Genomic DNA, 17,485 nt, shown 5'->3' on the forward strand with positions numbered 1-17,485 from the left:
TTGAGAGATTTTCACTGTAGGGCGCGTGCGCTCGCCAGACAGACAGAGAGAGACATAGAGACAGAAAGCGAGAAATCACCCCCCAGGGGGGATGGTCACACTGCAATCCCTTCTCCTCCATTCTCCTCTCGGGATCTTGGGCACGCACGCACACGCGCCCGGCGTGAGTTTTAAGCCACCGGGTCCGGGACACGAATCGCGGTCGACTACGTGGGAGTCCAGTGACATAGCCATTACGCTAACTGCTAACCCTTCCTTTTTGTTTTAATGAAGCATTATAAACACTGATAACTTTAAATTTTCCATCTAGCAATATTTTTATTTGGAGAAATGAATTAAAAATGGATAAACTTTGCAATATAGATCTACTTGGGTTTTATGAAATGAGAAAAAAAAATTATACGATCTTTTATATTAAATATTCTTATTTGAAAAATAAAATATATGTCTGGCCTGGTTTTGGAACTTTGTGGTAGACTGAAAAGATAATTCATTTCATTACCTTAGCACAATGAATTTTGTGGTTATTTTGCAAAAAAGCGTTTTCGTTTTTCCTTTCTTCTCGCATGTTCTCAGAACCTTCTTCCTCCGTTGCTAGTTCCTATAAATTTTATGCTGTGTTCCATGTTCATATTCCTTTTATGAAGCCATCAATCATTAGCTTTTGAATTTTTTCAAGAGAGTTAAGCCTCAAGTATTCATGAAAACAAAGACTTACAGTATATGTATCTGCTCCCTGACTGAAAAATTCATTGCTTTAAAATGAAAAACAAAATAATCTTAGCTTTCCCCAAAAAAGTAAAGTTTTTTACCATTTATTTATAGGGTCTTCAGAAAAGTCATGACACATTTTTACCTAGAAAAACATAAAAAAATACGTCATGACTTTTCCGATGACCCAATATAGTATTTTGAGTCTTAAACACAAAAATCAGTTTGACAGTTTTTTTAAATCAACATACTGACTGTAAAATTCTAAAAGTTGAAGCATAGAAATGTAGGAAAACAATATGATTAGAATATTATTTTGAAAATTTACAAGTATCAATTCTTTTGTGACAAATAGCATTTGCTGGACAAGTTGTGCAAAGAAATAGAGAAAGATCTGCGACTTTCTGTGCATACTCATTTAAAGCTGGATGACCGGAACCCTTTCAAAGTTGGCATGAAAGACCTGGCCCTTTTTTTCTCCCTGAATCCAATTCGGTTTTTCGATCGTTTCATTGATATTCGAGGTGAGTGAGTGGATTCTGTATCTATATATGCTACATCTCTTACCTATTCAAAATAACCAAAAGAAAACTTTGAGGGTATCTTTTCTGTGTTAGTTCATTTATTCTTTAATTCCATTTTGTTCTTTTCTCATTTTAATTTTTTAGTACCTATTTTAAAGAAAGAATTTATTTTAGAGAGTTTTTGCTACAGGGTGTGTGCGCTCACTGGAGAAACAGAGAGAGGCAAAGAGACAGAAAGTGAGAAATCATCCTCTGGGGGATGGCCACATATCTCCCAGGGAGACAGAAAGCGAGAAATCATCCCTCTGGGGGATGTGTTTTCCTTTTGGGATTTTACTTTGCTTCCTTTTCTACTCTGTCCTGAATCAAAAATTCTTTGCCCCCCCCCTTTTTTCTTCTTTGTAGCTTATGTAACTCACTACTTAGACAAGACTTTCTACAATCTAACAACAGTAGCTCTTCATGACTGGGCAACTTACAGTGAAATGAGAAATTTAGCTACTCAGCGTTATGGATTGGTTATGACGGAGGCACATCTTCCTAGTCAGACTTTGGAACAGGTACAGTATAAAACATTTTTAGCATAGTCCAACAGTAGTGTAACTGTGTTTTAGGACACTTTTTTCTTCTTTTTCTTTGATTTAGTATACGTTTCTTTTTTAGGTGAATAGTTGCCATTATAAAACCTTATACTTGTCAAGAATAAAAAATTAGATGCCGCTAATTTGCTTTATGAAAGAAGTTAGCATAGGATTTTTGTTTACACTCAGTTGTCGATTGGGCATTTGAAATATCTGTAGATGTATATACAGCCTTTTAGAAAGACTAGCATGTGTGAGTTTGGCAAAATTATAAGTTCAGTAAAGATCACAGTTACAGATTTTAAACCCAGATATAGTATATAAACTTTGATATCTTTAAATCTGATTGAATTTATATGACTATAAGTGTTTTGTTTTTGAGAGAGATTTTTGCTATAGGGTGTATGCATTCTCTGAACAGAGAGAGACAGAAAGCGAGTAATCACCTCCTGGGGGGATGGTTATGCCACAATCCCTTCTTCTCCATTCTCCTGTTGGGATTTTGGACATGTATGCACATGCTCCTGGTGTGAGTTTCAAGTCACCAGGTCTGGGAATCAAACTGTGGTCAACTGTGGGAGTTCAGCTACGTAACCATTTGTCATCTGCTGATCCCCAAGTGTATTTGTTTTTAAAATGAAGAGTGAAAAGTAGCTCTTAGCTTTGCTAATTCAGTTAGCTAATTTACAATATAGCCATATTTCATGAGTAGTTTATGTTATCAGCTGATTTGAATGGAATTCTTTCTAAGATAATCCTTATGATACTTATCAAAAAAACCACATTTATTTAGTTCCAAAATTTGAGGATCTTAATTTTTCCTTCATTCTGCTACTTATAGGGATTATTTCTAGGATCAGTTTGTATATCCTTTCTTTGATTTCTTTTTATATGTTTAATATTTGTTGGGAACTTGCTAGGCACTGAACTATTTTTATTTTTGAGAGATATATTAGGCACGTGTGCTTGCCCAAGAGATGGAGAGAGAAGAAGTGAGAAATCACCCCATAGGGGATGGCCATGCTGCAATCCCTTCTCCTTTATTCGCTTCATGGGATCTTGGGCATGCATGCACATACACCTGGCACGAGTTTCAAGCCTTACAGTCCGGGACTTGAACTACTGTCAGCCATATGGAAGTCTAGTGCCTTTACCACTATTCTACCTGCTGGCCCCTGAACTATGTTTAAAGATACAGAGATAAATATAAAGAGATTTAGCTCAAGTACTTACCTAGTGGGAGAAAAAAATGTTAATGATTTGTAGCTTAAAAATGATAAAAGCTATAATGAAAATTTTGAATCAAAGAGGTATTGTTATGCTACTTTGAGCCCTAAGTAGAAAAGCTATGGAACAATCTATACAGTCGGATATTATCTATAAAATGAAAGATTCTTGGTATATACTTCGTGCATTGAAACTAGTATGGGGTCAGTGACATGGCCAAGTGGTTAAGCTAGATCCCACTTGATGGTGGGATTCAAATCTTGGCCCCAGTGGCTTTGAAAAACTTGCAGGACTTGTGTGTGTGTGTGTGTGTGTGCTCCAAATCCTGATAGGATAAAGACATGGAGAAGGCATTATGGTATAACCATACTTGACTAGAAAGTGCTTTCCCTCCTCTTTCTTTTTATCTCTATCTGGCAAACACATGTGCCTTTTGGCTTATAAACAACAACAAAAAAGATACTTTTGAAGAGGTAGTCTAGAGAAATCAAAAGCATAAAAATTTGGCATTAGATTTCCCATAGTCCTAGGATTCTGCCTTTTCCTAACAATTTTACTTCAGAGGACTCTCTGAGCTTGCTTGCTTGCTTGCTTGCTTGCTTGCTATAGGGTATGTGTGCTCACCCAAGAGACAGAGAGATAAAGTGAGAAATTAACCCTCCCGACCCTCCACAGGGACGGCCATGCCGCAATCCCTTCTCCTCCATTCTCTTCTAGGGATTTTGGGCATGCACACACTCATGCCTGACATGAATTTCAAGCTGTTGAGTCCAGGACTCGAACGGCGGTCGGCCATGTGTGAGTCCAGTGCCTTAACTACTTGCTTGCCCCAATGGTATGTATTTATAAAATCTTATAACATATCCTGGTTATCTTTTAGAAACTCATCATTAGTTTATTTTGTTAAAAAAAAATAAAGTAGAAAAGCTCCTTAGGGAGACAGATATTCTCAAGGATCAGAGGGACAGAGGGATAATTGTGGGTCATGGATTTTTTTTTTTTTTGGAGGGGTTTTTTTCCTTATAGGGCGCATGGCCCCCCCGCAGACAAAAATAAGAGGGAAAGTGAGAAATAACACCCTCAGGGAAAATGACTATATCATGATCTCTTTTCCATTCTCCTCTCGGGATTCTGGACATGGACAAACACATGCCTGGTGTGATTTTCAAGCTACCAGGTCCGGGACTCAAACCTTGGTCGACTACGTGGGAGTCCAGCAACATAGCCATTACGCTAACTGCTGGTTCCCTGGGTCATGGGTTTTTGAATGTTTAAACTGAACCATCCTGTCTATGGAGACAAGATAAAATAATAGGCAACCAACCAGGTTTCTCCAAGAACATAGTCCTGATTTTTCTTGCCAGAAGGCTCTTTTAACTTTTGGTCACATCTTTTATATAGTTCTTTAAAATAAGTTAAACATATTGGCGGTGGTGGTTAAGGGAGCTAGCTCCTATGGCTTTGGTTAGAATTCTGGCCCTCGTGCCTTGAAAAATGGGCTGCGGGGGTGAGGAGGACAGCAGATAGAGTAGCAGTTATATCACTGGACTCCCACATGGCCAAGCACAGTGCAAGTCCCCAACTTGAAAATCACACCAGGTGAGTATGGTAGGTGCCCAGGATCCTGGGAGGAGAATGGGAGAATGAAGGAGAAGAGATTGCAGTGAGGCCACTCCCCTGGGGAGTGATTTCTCACTTTCTCTCACTGTGTCTCTCTTCCTGCCCAGTGAGTACACTCACTGTAAAGAAAAAACTTCTCAAAAACCAAAAAGAAAAAAGGGAAAACAGGCTGGCTGCATACATGTGCTTGCCCCAAATCCCAACAGGATGAAGAAATGGAGGAGAAGGGATTGTGGTGCACCCATTGCAGGGGTGCTTTTTTCCCTCTTCCCCTCTCTCTCTCCTAGGAGCACACACGCCCTGTGGCATAATTTTTTTTTTTTAATTATCTAGAGACTAGACAGCTTTTATTTTTTTTTTAAGAATTATGTTATCGAACATGGTCAGCCATGTGGGAGTCCAGCGCTCTTAACCACCACGCCACCTGCCAGCCCCTTTCTGGCATAATTTTTAAAAAAGTATAAGGTGCCCAGGATCCTGGGAGGAGAATGGGAGAATGAAGGAGAAGAGATTGCAGTGAGGCCACTCCCCTGGGGAGTGATTTCTCACTTTCTCTCACTGTGTCTCTCTTCCTGCCCAGTGAGTACACTCACTGTAAAGAAAAAACTTCTCAAAAACCAAAAAGAAAAAAGGGAAAACAGGCTGGCTGCATACATGTGCTTGCCCCAAATCCCAACAGGATGAAGAAATGGAGGAGAAGGGATTGTGGTGCACCCATTGCAGGGGTGCTTTTTTCCCTCTTCCCCTCTCTCTCTCCTAGGAGCACACACGCCCTGTGGCATAATTTTTTTTTTTTAATTATCTAGAGACTAGACAGCTTTTATTTTTTTTTTAAGAATTATGTTATCGAACATGGTCAGCCATGTGGGAGTCCAGCGCTCTTAACCACCACGCCACCTGCCAGCCCCTTTCTGGCATAATTTTTAAAAAAGTATTAGGAAGCTTCATATAATCAATATCATTATACTGATACAAGTTTAACTGATTTTCTTTAACTGATAATGGAACCATGTGGATTGTGTTACAGGGCCTTGATGTGTTGGAAATTATGAGAAACATTCATATTTTTGTGTCTCGATACCTCTATAATCTCAACAATCAGGTGAGTTGATTTTGGACATTTTTTAAAATGTGGGTGAACATGTAAGGGAAGGCTAAGGGGCAAAAAATTGATTCTAAAGGGTGAAAATTAGTGAAATAACCAAACCAAAAAATAATTGTTATTAAGCTTGTTTATTCTTTTGCTTCAATTGTGCTATATTCTTGAGTGGCTTTGTAATTAAATTATTTTAGTGAACTAAATTCTAAAATTCTCTTTGGATAACTGACTGACCAGTGTTTGCTATGGATTATGCTGTTATTAAACATAAATTTGTTCTGTTACAGATTTTTATTGAACGAACAAGCAATAACAAACATTTGAATACTATTAATATTCGACATATTGCTAATTCAATTCGAACACATGGCACAGGAATCATGAATACAACAGTAAGAATTGGGGATTTGGGTGGATAATAGACCCATGTTTAATTTAATAGTTCAGAACAGTTTTCTTAGAATGTTCTTGTAGACATGTATTACTGCCCATTTATATTATACTTGAAGATCTGGGTGTTTTGTTTTGTTTTGTTTTTCCTGGTTGGTGTAATTTGAAAGATCTGGCACTAAAATTGTGTTGTATATGATGAGTGCTCTGAGGGAAAAGGTACTTTAGGATATCTTACTGTCTCAGGGCCTCATTATAAACAGCATTGGCGATTTGAGGTGTGTTGTGTGTATATATGTATGTATACATAACTCTTGATCTCATGTTTCCTGGAAATTACTTTTGAAAAATCATTGATAGCAGTTTGTGTAACTTTATTTGTACCTCTTTTGGAAGGAGTTACCAATAATTTGATGTATAACAAATTTACTGAAAATATTTTGAATATTCTTAGAAATGGGCATTCAGTTACTTAAATTTGGATGTTATTTTCCCTTTGTGGAAAAAGATAAGTCTTTGAATTTACTTGGTTTTCAGGGCACAGTTCATTTCTTTTTGGGACCAGCAGATGGTGTAATGGTTACGTCAGTGGACTCCCACATAGTTGAATGCTGTTGGAGTCCCAGATCTGGCAGCTTAAAACTCATGGTGGGTACGTGTGTGTGCATGCTCAAAATCCCCAGAGGAGAATGGAGAAGAAAGGACTGTGGCATGGCCATCCCCCCCCCACCCAGAGGGGGTGATTTCTTGCTTTTTGTTTCCCTGTCTCTGTCTCTCCAGTGAGCACAAGTACGTATAGCAAAAATCTCTCTAAAAAAATTATCTTTAAGTGAAATAGAGTGTGAATGCTTAAATAGTAAAATACTACTATTTTTAGAGAAATTTTTGCTATAGCGCATGTGTGCTCGCCAGAATCAAGAGAGAGACAGAAAGCGAGAAATCACCACCCCAGGGAGGATGGCCACACCACAGTCCCTTCTCCTCCATTCTTCTCTTGGGATTTTGGGCACTCATATACACATGCCCGGCGTGAGTTTTAAGCTGCTGGGTCTGGAACACAAACCGCCGTCTACTATGTGAGAGCCCAGTGACATAACCATTTCACCATCTGCTAGTCCCATAAATAGTAAAATATTATCAAACAGAGTAAGTGTGAAGTAATAAAAGACTGTAAAATTAGATTGGGATCATCTTATGGGTCATCTGAAAAATCATGTGTTTTTCTTTGCAAAAATGTGTCATGACTTCTCAAATGATCCAATAGTATGCAGTAGGAAAGGCACTGAAAGGTTTTGAGCTGATGAATGATAAGGTTAGTGGTTATCAACACAGAAATGAGACATAATTTTAAATTTAAAATTAGGAGTTATCCAGATTATTTCTGAGCTCTTGAGGACAAATGAACTCTGAACTTTGAAAATAAACTCTTCCTTGACTTCTCCATTTATCAAGTATTTGTTTTTGTAACATATTATGAGTGTATTTTATGTGTCTAAGACACTGTGCTGATTGCTTCAGTGAGGAAAATAGACATTTCCTGCTCTCATGGAAATGACAGGGATATAGACTCAGTTAATCAGACTAACGAATGTAGGTCAGTGATGCTTGTCGGTAAAGTAAGTGTGGAAGGATAAGGACCAGGTGACAGTTACCCACTACTAAGATACAGAAAAGACTGCAAAGGCAGTAAGAAGTGCAAGGGAAGTAGTGTTTCAGCCACAAGGAACGTGCTGAGAAAGCGTTCGCTTCTGCGACTGGATACATGAAGACTGAGTGCAAAGGAGACGGAGTTGCCAAAACCATGAGTAATATGTGAGGCTGATGGGGATGGAAGTGGGTATAGGACTTGTACCCGCAGGTTAGATTAACCTTGTGCTATTTTGACTTTAATCTCAGCTCAGATCTTACTTTCTCAGGATTTTCTGAGTTTAGGTCTAGGGCTTTTTGTTACTCATTCTCAAAGCACCCTCACTTTTCGTTTTTACAAATCATTACAGCTGAGATTTAGTAACTTATTTAATAATACTTGTCTCCCATTCTAAAATGTCAAACTTCATGAGGGTAAATGTCATGTCTAGCATGAGAGCAGGCACATAACCTTGCATGTAAGAGGGGTTCAGAAATACTCATGGGTAAGAAATTGTGTGTTTAGTGTGTTTCTTCAGGAAAGCTCAGCGGGTACCGAGTCTCTCTAGTCCCCATTCTAGACACGTAGATTACTAATACAGGATCTTCCTGCATGAGGAGCACAGAGACTTCTGACTGTGGTTTATAAACTCGGGTCTCGAGTCTGGTTGATTACTAGTACAATTCTTAGTCCTATCATGAGAGTATTTTTCATTTTTCAAAATAAAAATATATAAAAGGAACTCATCAAAAATCTGTAAATTTCTGTGATAAAAACCTTGTTTAAATATTTCAGGCCCAACAGAAATTAGACTTTTTAAGTAGTACTTTTAAATGATTGTTATTCAGTAATATTGACTTGAAATTAATTTTATATTAACTTTTTTCAAATTTTCTTTTATAGGTTAATTTCACTTACCAGTTTTTGAAAAAGAAGTTCTATATATTTAGCCAATTTATGTATGATGAACATATCAAGTCCAGATTGATTAAAGATATTCGGTTTTTCAGGGAAATCAAAGACCAAAATGATCATAAGGTATGCTGCATATTTTTTTAAAGGTAATTCATTTCAACTGTTGAGTATATGGCAGATATTTATACTAACATGCATTATTTAGATCTCTATGAAGGAGTTTTAGTTTTCTTTGTTTTTTTTTTTAACATGTCTCCTAGATTTGACCTTCCAACCTCTTTATATTTTAACCTTACAATTTCCTATTCTTTTCATTCTTTGTAGCTGTAAGCATAAGGAAAATTTAATAACTAATGTAGCCAGGTGTTACTTTTCTTAATTTATTTTAAAATAATACATGAAGCAGTACATGCTCATTTTGAAACAGACAATAGAGTGCATAGACTGATGTACTCTATATTGAACATGTCCTCATGTTTCTTTTTCCCAATTCGTTGTTTTGGAGGCAGTTGCTGTTAACAGTGTGTAGTGTGATGTAATGCAGATATTGTAACGATAAGCATATATTTGCACATGTACATTTGCTTTTTTATAACAGTATACATGTTGTTTTACATTGTGTTCAATACATATAAACCTAATTCATTCTCTTTAAAAGAGTTGATAGTATATCTGTATAACTTATTTAACATGTAACTTCCATACACATCTTTCTCTGTGTAATTGGAGATTATTTCTGAAACAATCTTTGAGAAATTTCCAGAACAAAGAATGAGTATTTCAAAGTCTGGTACATATTGTCAGGCACTCCAGAAATACTGCACTGTAGACATTCCCATTAATGATTTATTTGAGTGCTGTTTTCCCTTTACTCTACAGGCTGAATTTTCCGTAATGATCTGAAGAACTCATTGAGTTACTATTGCATACAGACAGTATAGTAACCATGTAGGTAGATAACCAGCAGGCTTAGATGGGATCTATGTTTGATTTGCCATAAGTAGAATTATTGTAATTACCCTTCTTAAGATTTACTTCCAGCCCTCTGGCAAAATCTAATTTATGTTGACTTTAAACACTGGAAGTTTTTTCTTTATTTTTAATTTAATTTAATTTTTTTTTTTTTTTTTTTTTTTTTTTGCGGAAGAGCCAAAAGGGCACATGGGCTTGCCAAACAGCTATAGAAGCAGAGAGAGGAAAAGTCAGATAACGTCTCCAGGAGGGATGGCCATGCTGCAGTCCTTTCTCTTACACTCTTCTTCGGAATTCGGGCATGCACGCATATGCGCCCAGCATGATTTTCAAGATGCTGGGTCCAGGACTTGAACCATGCCATTGGCCATGTGGGTTCCAGGCGCTTTAACCTCCATAGCACCTTGTGGGCCAAGCACTTGAAGTTTTTGTTCTATAGTTTCGTTATTAGACTGGAGTGATTATAATTATTATTTTTTAGAGGCTTTTGCCTTTGGGTGTATACACTTACCAGAGAGAGAGAGAGATAGACAGAAACAGTGAGAGGAAAAGTACGAAATCACCCTCTGCGGGGATGACCACAATGCAAACCCTTCTTCATTTTCCTCTCAGTATCCTGAGCATGGAGTGATTATTTTTAAAAGCACAATAAAATACAGATTTATAAAGGAGACCAATAATGGGCATGGTTGATTTGATAGATATTTTATGCTTTATAAGGTCTTTATTAAAAGTAGTCCTAAAACTATCTCTCTAGTATCCCTTTGATAGAGCAGAAAAATTTAATCGTGGCATTAGAAAACTTGGAATAACACCAGAAGGACAGAGCTACCTTGATCAGTTCAGGCAACTCATCAGCCAGATTGGTAAGTTATTGTTAAGAGTATTTGGAACTAAAATACTGAGAATCTGTCTTATATATTAAATATCTCATTGATTAACACCTCAGTATTAATATTACCATTATTATTTTAGATTCTTCTATAGGACATACGAACCTACCAGAGGGAGGCAGAGAAAAAGGGAAAGTGAGAAATTACTCCCCAGGGGCAATGGCCACACTGTAATCCCTTCTCCTCCATTCTCCTCTTGGGATTTTGTGCCCAGTGTGATTTTCAGGCCACTGGGTCTGGGACTCAAATAGTATAGTTGGCCATGTGGGACCAGCACCCTAACCACCACACCACCTGCTGGCCCCTGAATAAATGTATTATTGAGTGCCTGACCTGAGCTTTATTCCACTAGAGTGATTTTCTTTTCTTAACCCAAAAAAATAAGTATGATTAGAATGCTGCTGCAGAAATAATTGATAGATTATAGACTGATATAGTTTAATGAAATCTCTTCAATTAAATTAAAATTATATTCAATAACTAATTCATTTCAAAGATCATATTCATAATTAGTCAATTAGTAAGTACTTACTATCTGTTTTGCTGAAGGCAATATTTGGGCTTTTAAAAAGAGCTTCCCTCCAGTTACAGTCTGAATGCAGATATTTTATATAAAACATTTATATGAAAAGTTAATAATTTAAGTTAAAAAATGTTACCTATAGATTTAAAGACAAAATATTGAACATTATATTTTTCTGTGCTACACCATTTTATACTTGTGCATATAATTTATTATCCTCTTTACAACCAGAGCTTATCTTCTGAAATATAGCACATTATATTTCACAGTCTGACATCCCTGTCTAAAGATAATGGGTGGTCGGGAGACAGGTAACCTTTATTCTCAAGGGGCTTTCAATTTACTAGTGGAAAGCGTTAAAAGCATTTAGTTCTGTAATAAAGTCACTGATGCTAGCTTAACTTTTATAAATAAATTGATTTGCCTATTAGACACTTCTTTTATGTTTTAGTAGAAGAATTTAGAGAATTTTACCTTTGTACACTTTTCATTTTAAACCATTGACTATGAGGTATTGTCAAGTAAGCACTGTATTTTTTTTTATTTCATGGAAACATTTGATATCATATTGGCTAGAACTTTTAGAGCAGTAGCATTTAACCCTTTCTTGAGAAGTTCTTGAAAACTAAGTAATGCATGTGTTCACGAACACATAAATTTTATATGCAACAGGGGAATATAGGTAATTAAACTGGGATTATGGACCTCAGATAAGAACTGCTCTTCTAGAGTAATGTTGCTTAAATTTTGTTAATTCATATACCAGTATCAAGAGTTTTTGCCTCATGTGAATATTGCCTGTATTGTTATTTATTTTATATTTTTAACATTTTTTTAAAGTATAATTTTTTTTTAAGAAGTAACAGTTGTTGGGCCAGCCTCATATCCTAGTGGTTAAGGTTATAGATCCCATGTGGCCATGTGTGGTTCAAATTCTGGCTCTGGTGTCTTGAGAAACACACCATGTACTTCTGCATCCCAAATCCCGACAAGCTGGAGAAATGGAGGAGAAGGGATTGCGGAGTGACCATGCCCATTGAGAGGACTGCTTTTTCCCTTTCCATTTCTCTTTGTCCCTCTTTCTCTGGTGAGTGCACATACCCTCTGGCAATAAGTAAATAAAAAAAGAGATTAAAAAAATGAGTTGTTAAATTATGGATCTTACTCTGCTAGTTATTTTCCTACAATATATGTCAAAATATATATACATTACAATAAATGTTCTTTGGCTGCCATCCAAAGCCACCTTGTTTAACACCAGCATACATGTCACAACTGGTGAGTATTATCCTTTTAGCTTTGTTCCAGCATTTCATTCTTTTATTCTTTTCTTAGAAAATGTAAATTCCTTATCTCTGCTTAAAAACATTATAATGTGCCTATCAGTCTGTTAAACATTTAGAGAAAAGGAGTAAAAAAATCAGAGTTGGGAGCAAAGTAGTAAGTCTTTTGAGCTAATAACCTGAATATGTACTAACATTTATTGAGCATTTACTGTGTGCCATAGTTGATTTTATGTTCTGTATGTTTTAACACGTGAAACTTACAATAACACTGTGAAGTAGCATATCCATTCATAAACAAGTAAGTATTGGGAACCAGCAGTTAGCGTAATGGCTATGTCGCTGGACTCCCACGTAGTTGACCATGGTTCGTGTCCCGGACCCGGGTGCGTAAAACTCACGCCAGGCGCGTGTGCGTGCGTGCCCAAGATCCCGAGAGGATTGTGGCGTGACCATCCCCCCGGGGGGTGATTTCTCGCTTTCTGTCTCTATGTCTTTCTCTGTCTGTCTGGCGAGCGCAAGCGCCCTATAGCGAAAATCTCTCCAAAAAAAAAAAAAAAAACCAAGTAAGTATTCAGTTAGGACAACTAATATTCCTAGGTGCTGGTGATACATATGACAGTAAACAAAAGCTCTGCCATTAGAGAGTTTAATTTAACATGGGACCAGCACTTGGTGTAATGGCTATGTCACTAGACTTCCATGTAGTTGACTGCAGTTCGAGTCCTGGACCTGGTGGTTTAAACTCATGCTGGGCGTGTATATGCGTGTATGCCCAAGATCCCGAGAGGAGAATGGAGGAGAAGGGATTGCGGCATATCCAAACTCCCATGGGGTGTTTTCTTGTTTTCTGTCTCTGTCTCTCTTTGTCTTTCTGGAGAGTGCACGTGCCCTAAAACAAAAACCTCTCTCTTAAAAATAAAAAAAGAGAGAGAGTTAAATTTAACAGATAAAGAATGTGAAATACAAAGGGGTGGCATAATTTGACTTAGGTCTTATAGTTTACAGGTGACAGAGTCTAGATATGAACCTAGGTAGTCTGACTTCAGAGCTTTTGCTTTTACCTGCTACTGTGTACATTCTCTCGCATTTTGATCAACCAGACTTTGGCCCAACAGTTTGGAGAAAAATAATTAAACTAGACACTTGATTTTTCTAAAATGCACCTTAAAAAGAACGTATCTCTTTTATTGGGATGGGCCTTGAAATAGATCTGATAATACATGCTTTGTAGGGTTGTTAAAAACATCAGGTGAGATAATTATGCAAAACATATCTTATTATGGTAATTATGAAATGTCAACTTCTTACCTTTTCATCTGTTCTTTCTCTCCATTAATTTCAGTTTGGTTCAGTTTTATTTTGACTTCCTTCTGTATGCCAGGACATGTTAGCTCTAGGGTAGAGTAGTGACAAAGCTGAAGACTGCTCACGATTTTGAGTTGTAGTGGGGGAAGATGCAAACCAAAGGTAGGTGTCAGTGATACATGCTAGGTGAGGAGATGTAATGGGGCTAGGTCATGGTGTTCAGGGAAAGCTTTCAGGAGGTGATATTTGGGCAGGGACCTAAATCATGCTAGGGAATAAACCAGGCGTAAATCCAGGGGTAGGGTGTACTGGGCAGAGGTCAAGGTAGGTGCAGCTGTTCCTAGTCTGCCAGAATGGAGTTAGTGAAGACCTGAGCGTGAGGGCATGAAGCAAGTACAAGATCATGGAGGGACCTGTTGACTACATAAGAGTTGGGATTTTTGAGGTGAAAAGCCATTGCAGAAGTTTTAGAAAAGGCATTGTATGTTTCAGCTTAGTTTTTAACCACTTGCTGCCGCGTAGAAAAGAGATTGGGGTGGGGGTATGTAGCAGGATGTTAAAGGAGGAGGTAGCAGTGGTCTAATTGGTTTGGAATAGGGTGGTGGCTTGAAGATGGTGAAAAGTACTTGCATTCTGGTTACATTTTTCAAGCCAGAGCCAACATAATTTGCCAAGTGATTAGTTACCAAGTGTTAGAGAAAGAAGAGTCAAGGATGACTTCAAAGCATTTGGTTTGAGCAATTAGAAGGATAGAATTGCCAGTTTCCAAGGTAGAAAGCAAAATCGGAGATAAAGATTTTGAGTTTGATTTGCACATATTACAAATTCTTCTTAGACACATAGGTGTAGGCATTGGATAAAAAAGCCTAGAGTTGGGCTAGAGAGAGAGAAATCAGGGAGGCATAAAGATTTCTTGAAACAACCACAGTTGTGTTTGAGAGACAGAGAGGAGACTGACTCAATGTGAGAGTGAAGTGAATTTAAAAGTGTTTGATTATCGTAATGTAATTAACACTTAATGATTATTATCAGATGAAAACATTTTAAAATACCTAATGCAGATGTATATAAGTGTGTGTGTTTCTATTTTAAGTATAAAAATATGTTTTACTTTTTATGGACCAAGAACTGAAGTAAAAGATTATTTCGTTGTTTAGAAGTAGAAACCTTATAATTGTATATAATTGTATTCCTGGTTATCCGAGTATAGTTATTTATATCAATGTCTGATTTTTTTGTGTGTGTGTTTTTTAGGTAATGCTATGGGCTATGTACGAATGATAAGATCTGGTGGTCTTCATTGTAGCAGCAATGCCATTAGGTATGGATGCAAACATCATTTTTGCCTTGTTTATGCCATTTAAAAATTATGTCATTTAAGTCTGTTTGTTATAAGTGATATTGTAGAGACGATATTTGTTCTTGATGTATTTTGAGATAAAGCGTGGAAGAAAATAATTCTAGTAGTTAGTTTTTTTTTTTCTCCCTTAATTTTTAAACTGCTACAGACATTTGAAAATCTTTTTTTCTCTTAAGGTTATGGTTAATTAATTTTGTCAGTATGGTTTATGAATGGATCTAAAGATTATGTATTTTAAGGATTAAAATTTATTCATGCCTAAAATTCAGTTTGAAACTAAAGTACTAAATAATATTACTTGAAATGCCGTTTTTTTCCCCTAAATACATAGTTGAAAGTTTTAGAGTCCTCTAATTCCTACACTTCATATCTGTGTAAGTTACACATATTACACATATTTTACTTGTCTAATGAATTCCTTCCCAAATTCTTTTCTAGGTTTGTGCCTGATCTTGAAGATATTGTAAATTTCGAAGAACTAGTAAAAGAAGAAGGTCTAGCAGAAGAAACATTAAAAGCAGCGAGGTAATCTAATTTTGAAATAATCTAAATTTGGAGATTTCAAAATTTTTGTGTTTATATAAAACAAAGAGAAGGCTAGAGGGTAATAATATATATATATATTTATATGTAAAGATTTTTTTTAAAGATCTTTCAACTTCTCTAAAAAGAGATCTTCTAGAACATGCCATCAAGCATGGTCGTCACTAGCCACATGTGGCTCTTGAGGACCTGAAATGCGACTGGTCCAAATTGAGATGTGCCAGGTGTAAAGTCCATAATTAATCTTAAGAATTTTGTTTAAGTGGGACCAACAGATGGTGTAATGGCTATTTTGCTGGATTCCCACGTAGTCGACCGTGGCTCAAGTCCTGGTCCTACTGGCTTAAACTCACGCCAGGCATGTGTGCGTGCGTGCCCAAGATCCCAAGAGGAAAATGGAGGAGAAGGGATTGCGGCATGGCCATCCCCCCGGGGGCGGTGATTTCTCACTTTCTGTCTCTCTCTTTCTCTCTGTCTTTCTGGTGAGTGCATGCGCCCTATAGCAAAAATAAAACCTCTCAAAAAAATTATTTTTTGTTTAAGAAAAGGAATCCTGGGGCCAGCATGTGGCATGGTGATGGTTTAAGGCTCTGGACTCTCACATGACTGACCTCAGTTCAAGTCCTGGGTCTGGCAGCTTGCTTTCTTTCTTTTCCTCTCTCTCTTGCTTGCTGCTTGTTCTCTTGTGAGAGCACATACCCTATAGCAAATGAAATAATAATAAAATTAAATAATTCTTTTTAGTTGTAAGAGGAATTTTTTTACAGGGTGGCTTACTAGGGAGACAGAAAGGGAGAAATCACCCTCCAGGAGGGATAGCCATGTTGCAATCCCTTTCCATTTTTCTCTCAGGATTTTAGGTACGCATGCACATGTGCCCTGCGTGAATTTTAAGCTGCTGGATTCAATACGCGACCGTAGTCAACAACATGGGAGTCCAGCAATGTAAACATTATGCTATCTGCTGGTCCCAATAAATAATTCTTAAAAAAAAGAAAAGAAATGCTAAATCTGTCATTCATAAAATTTATTTCACCCATTTATTACTTTTATTACTATTTCTGTTCACCAACACCATTCTAGAATGCCAGTCTTGCTTTTCGTGTCAGGATTTGGGGCATGCATACACAAGCGTCTGGTAACGGGGCTAGGATTTGAACTACGGTCAGTCGTGTGCGATCCAGCTTCTTACACATGGGGCTTAACTACTGTGCTACAGGCTTACCCCCAGTTGTTCTGTTTGTTTGTTTGTTTGTTTTAGGTTTTTGCCATTGCGTGTATACCCTTTTTAGAGAGAGACAAAGACAGAGGGAAAGTGAGAAATTATCCCCCCAGGGGGGCTAGCCATGTAGGAATCTCTTCTCCATTCTCTTCTCAGGATTTTGGGCACACACACAGTGTGATTTTCAAGTTTCCAGATCCAGGACTCTAACCACAATCAGCTGTGTGGGAGTCCAGTGCCTTAATCATCATACCATTTGCTGGCCCCCAAATTTTTATAAAGCAAAAGAAAATATAATGACAAATGTATATATCTGGAGATTTTTGTGAGAATAGTGCCCCAACACAGAAGCTTTGCTCTGGAATAGCCTGTAAGATAGCTTAGGGTTTTTTTTTGCCAGGTTATGAAAGCCATATAAGTTAATAAATAAATACATATACAGTTAATAAGCTACTTGAAATCATGTATCTGAAAATGATTAAAACAGTTCATGGCTTGTATATGAAGGGAAAAAAATGAACCTTTACCTCCCATTAAATGATGATATATCCATTCCAAAATTAGTGACCACTTGAAAAATTTTTGAAAGCAGTTCAAGTGGGTCGTCTTTTAAGAGATTTAGGATAAAGCTGACTGCTAATTACAAGGGCTTTATTAGTAAAAGGGAGTGCATGGGTTGACATGTGA

General features: G+C 37.2%; 1 protein-coding gene across 2 annotated transcripts in view; it reads left to right on the forward strand.

Moving 5' to 3' along the window:
- WASHC4 (WASH complex subunit 4) overlaps window positions 1-17,485 on the forward strand; it is a 68,151-nt gene that overhangs the window by 39,492 nt on the left and 11,174 nt on the right. For both annotated transcript variants that reach the window (XM_006141435.3, XM_006141436.3), the window contains exons 21-28: window positions 1,067-1,235; window positions 1,641-1,795; window positions 5,691-5,765; window positions 6,050-6,154; window positions 8,683-8,817; window positions 10,424-10,532; window positions 14,928-14,994; window positions 15,472-15,558. In XM_006141435.3, the coding sequence (XP_006141497.1) occupies window positions 1,067-1,235; window positions 1,641-1,795; window positions 5,691-5,765; window positions 6,050-6,154; window positions 8,683-8,817; window positions 10,424-10,532; window positions 14,928-14,994; window positions 15,472-15,558 (902 nt within the window). The remainder of the gene's footprint in view (window positions 1-1,066; window positions 1,236-1,640; window positions 1,796-5,690; window positions 5,766-6,049; window positions 6,155-8,682; window positions 8,818-10,423; window positions 10,533-14,927; window positions 14,995-15,471; window positions 15,559-17,485) is intronic.

This window comes from Tupaia chinensis, unplaced genomic scaffold (genome assembly GCF_000334495.1).
Source record: "Tupaia chinensis unplaced genomic scaffold, TupChi_1.0 Scaffold000054_1, whole genome shotgun sequence".
Taxonomy (NCBI): Eukaryota; Metazoa; Chordata; class Mammalia; order Scandentia; family Tupaiidae; genus Tupaia; species Tupaia belangeri.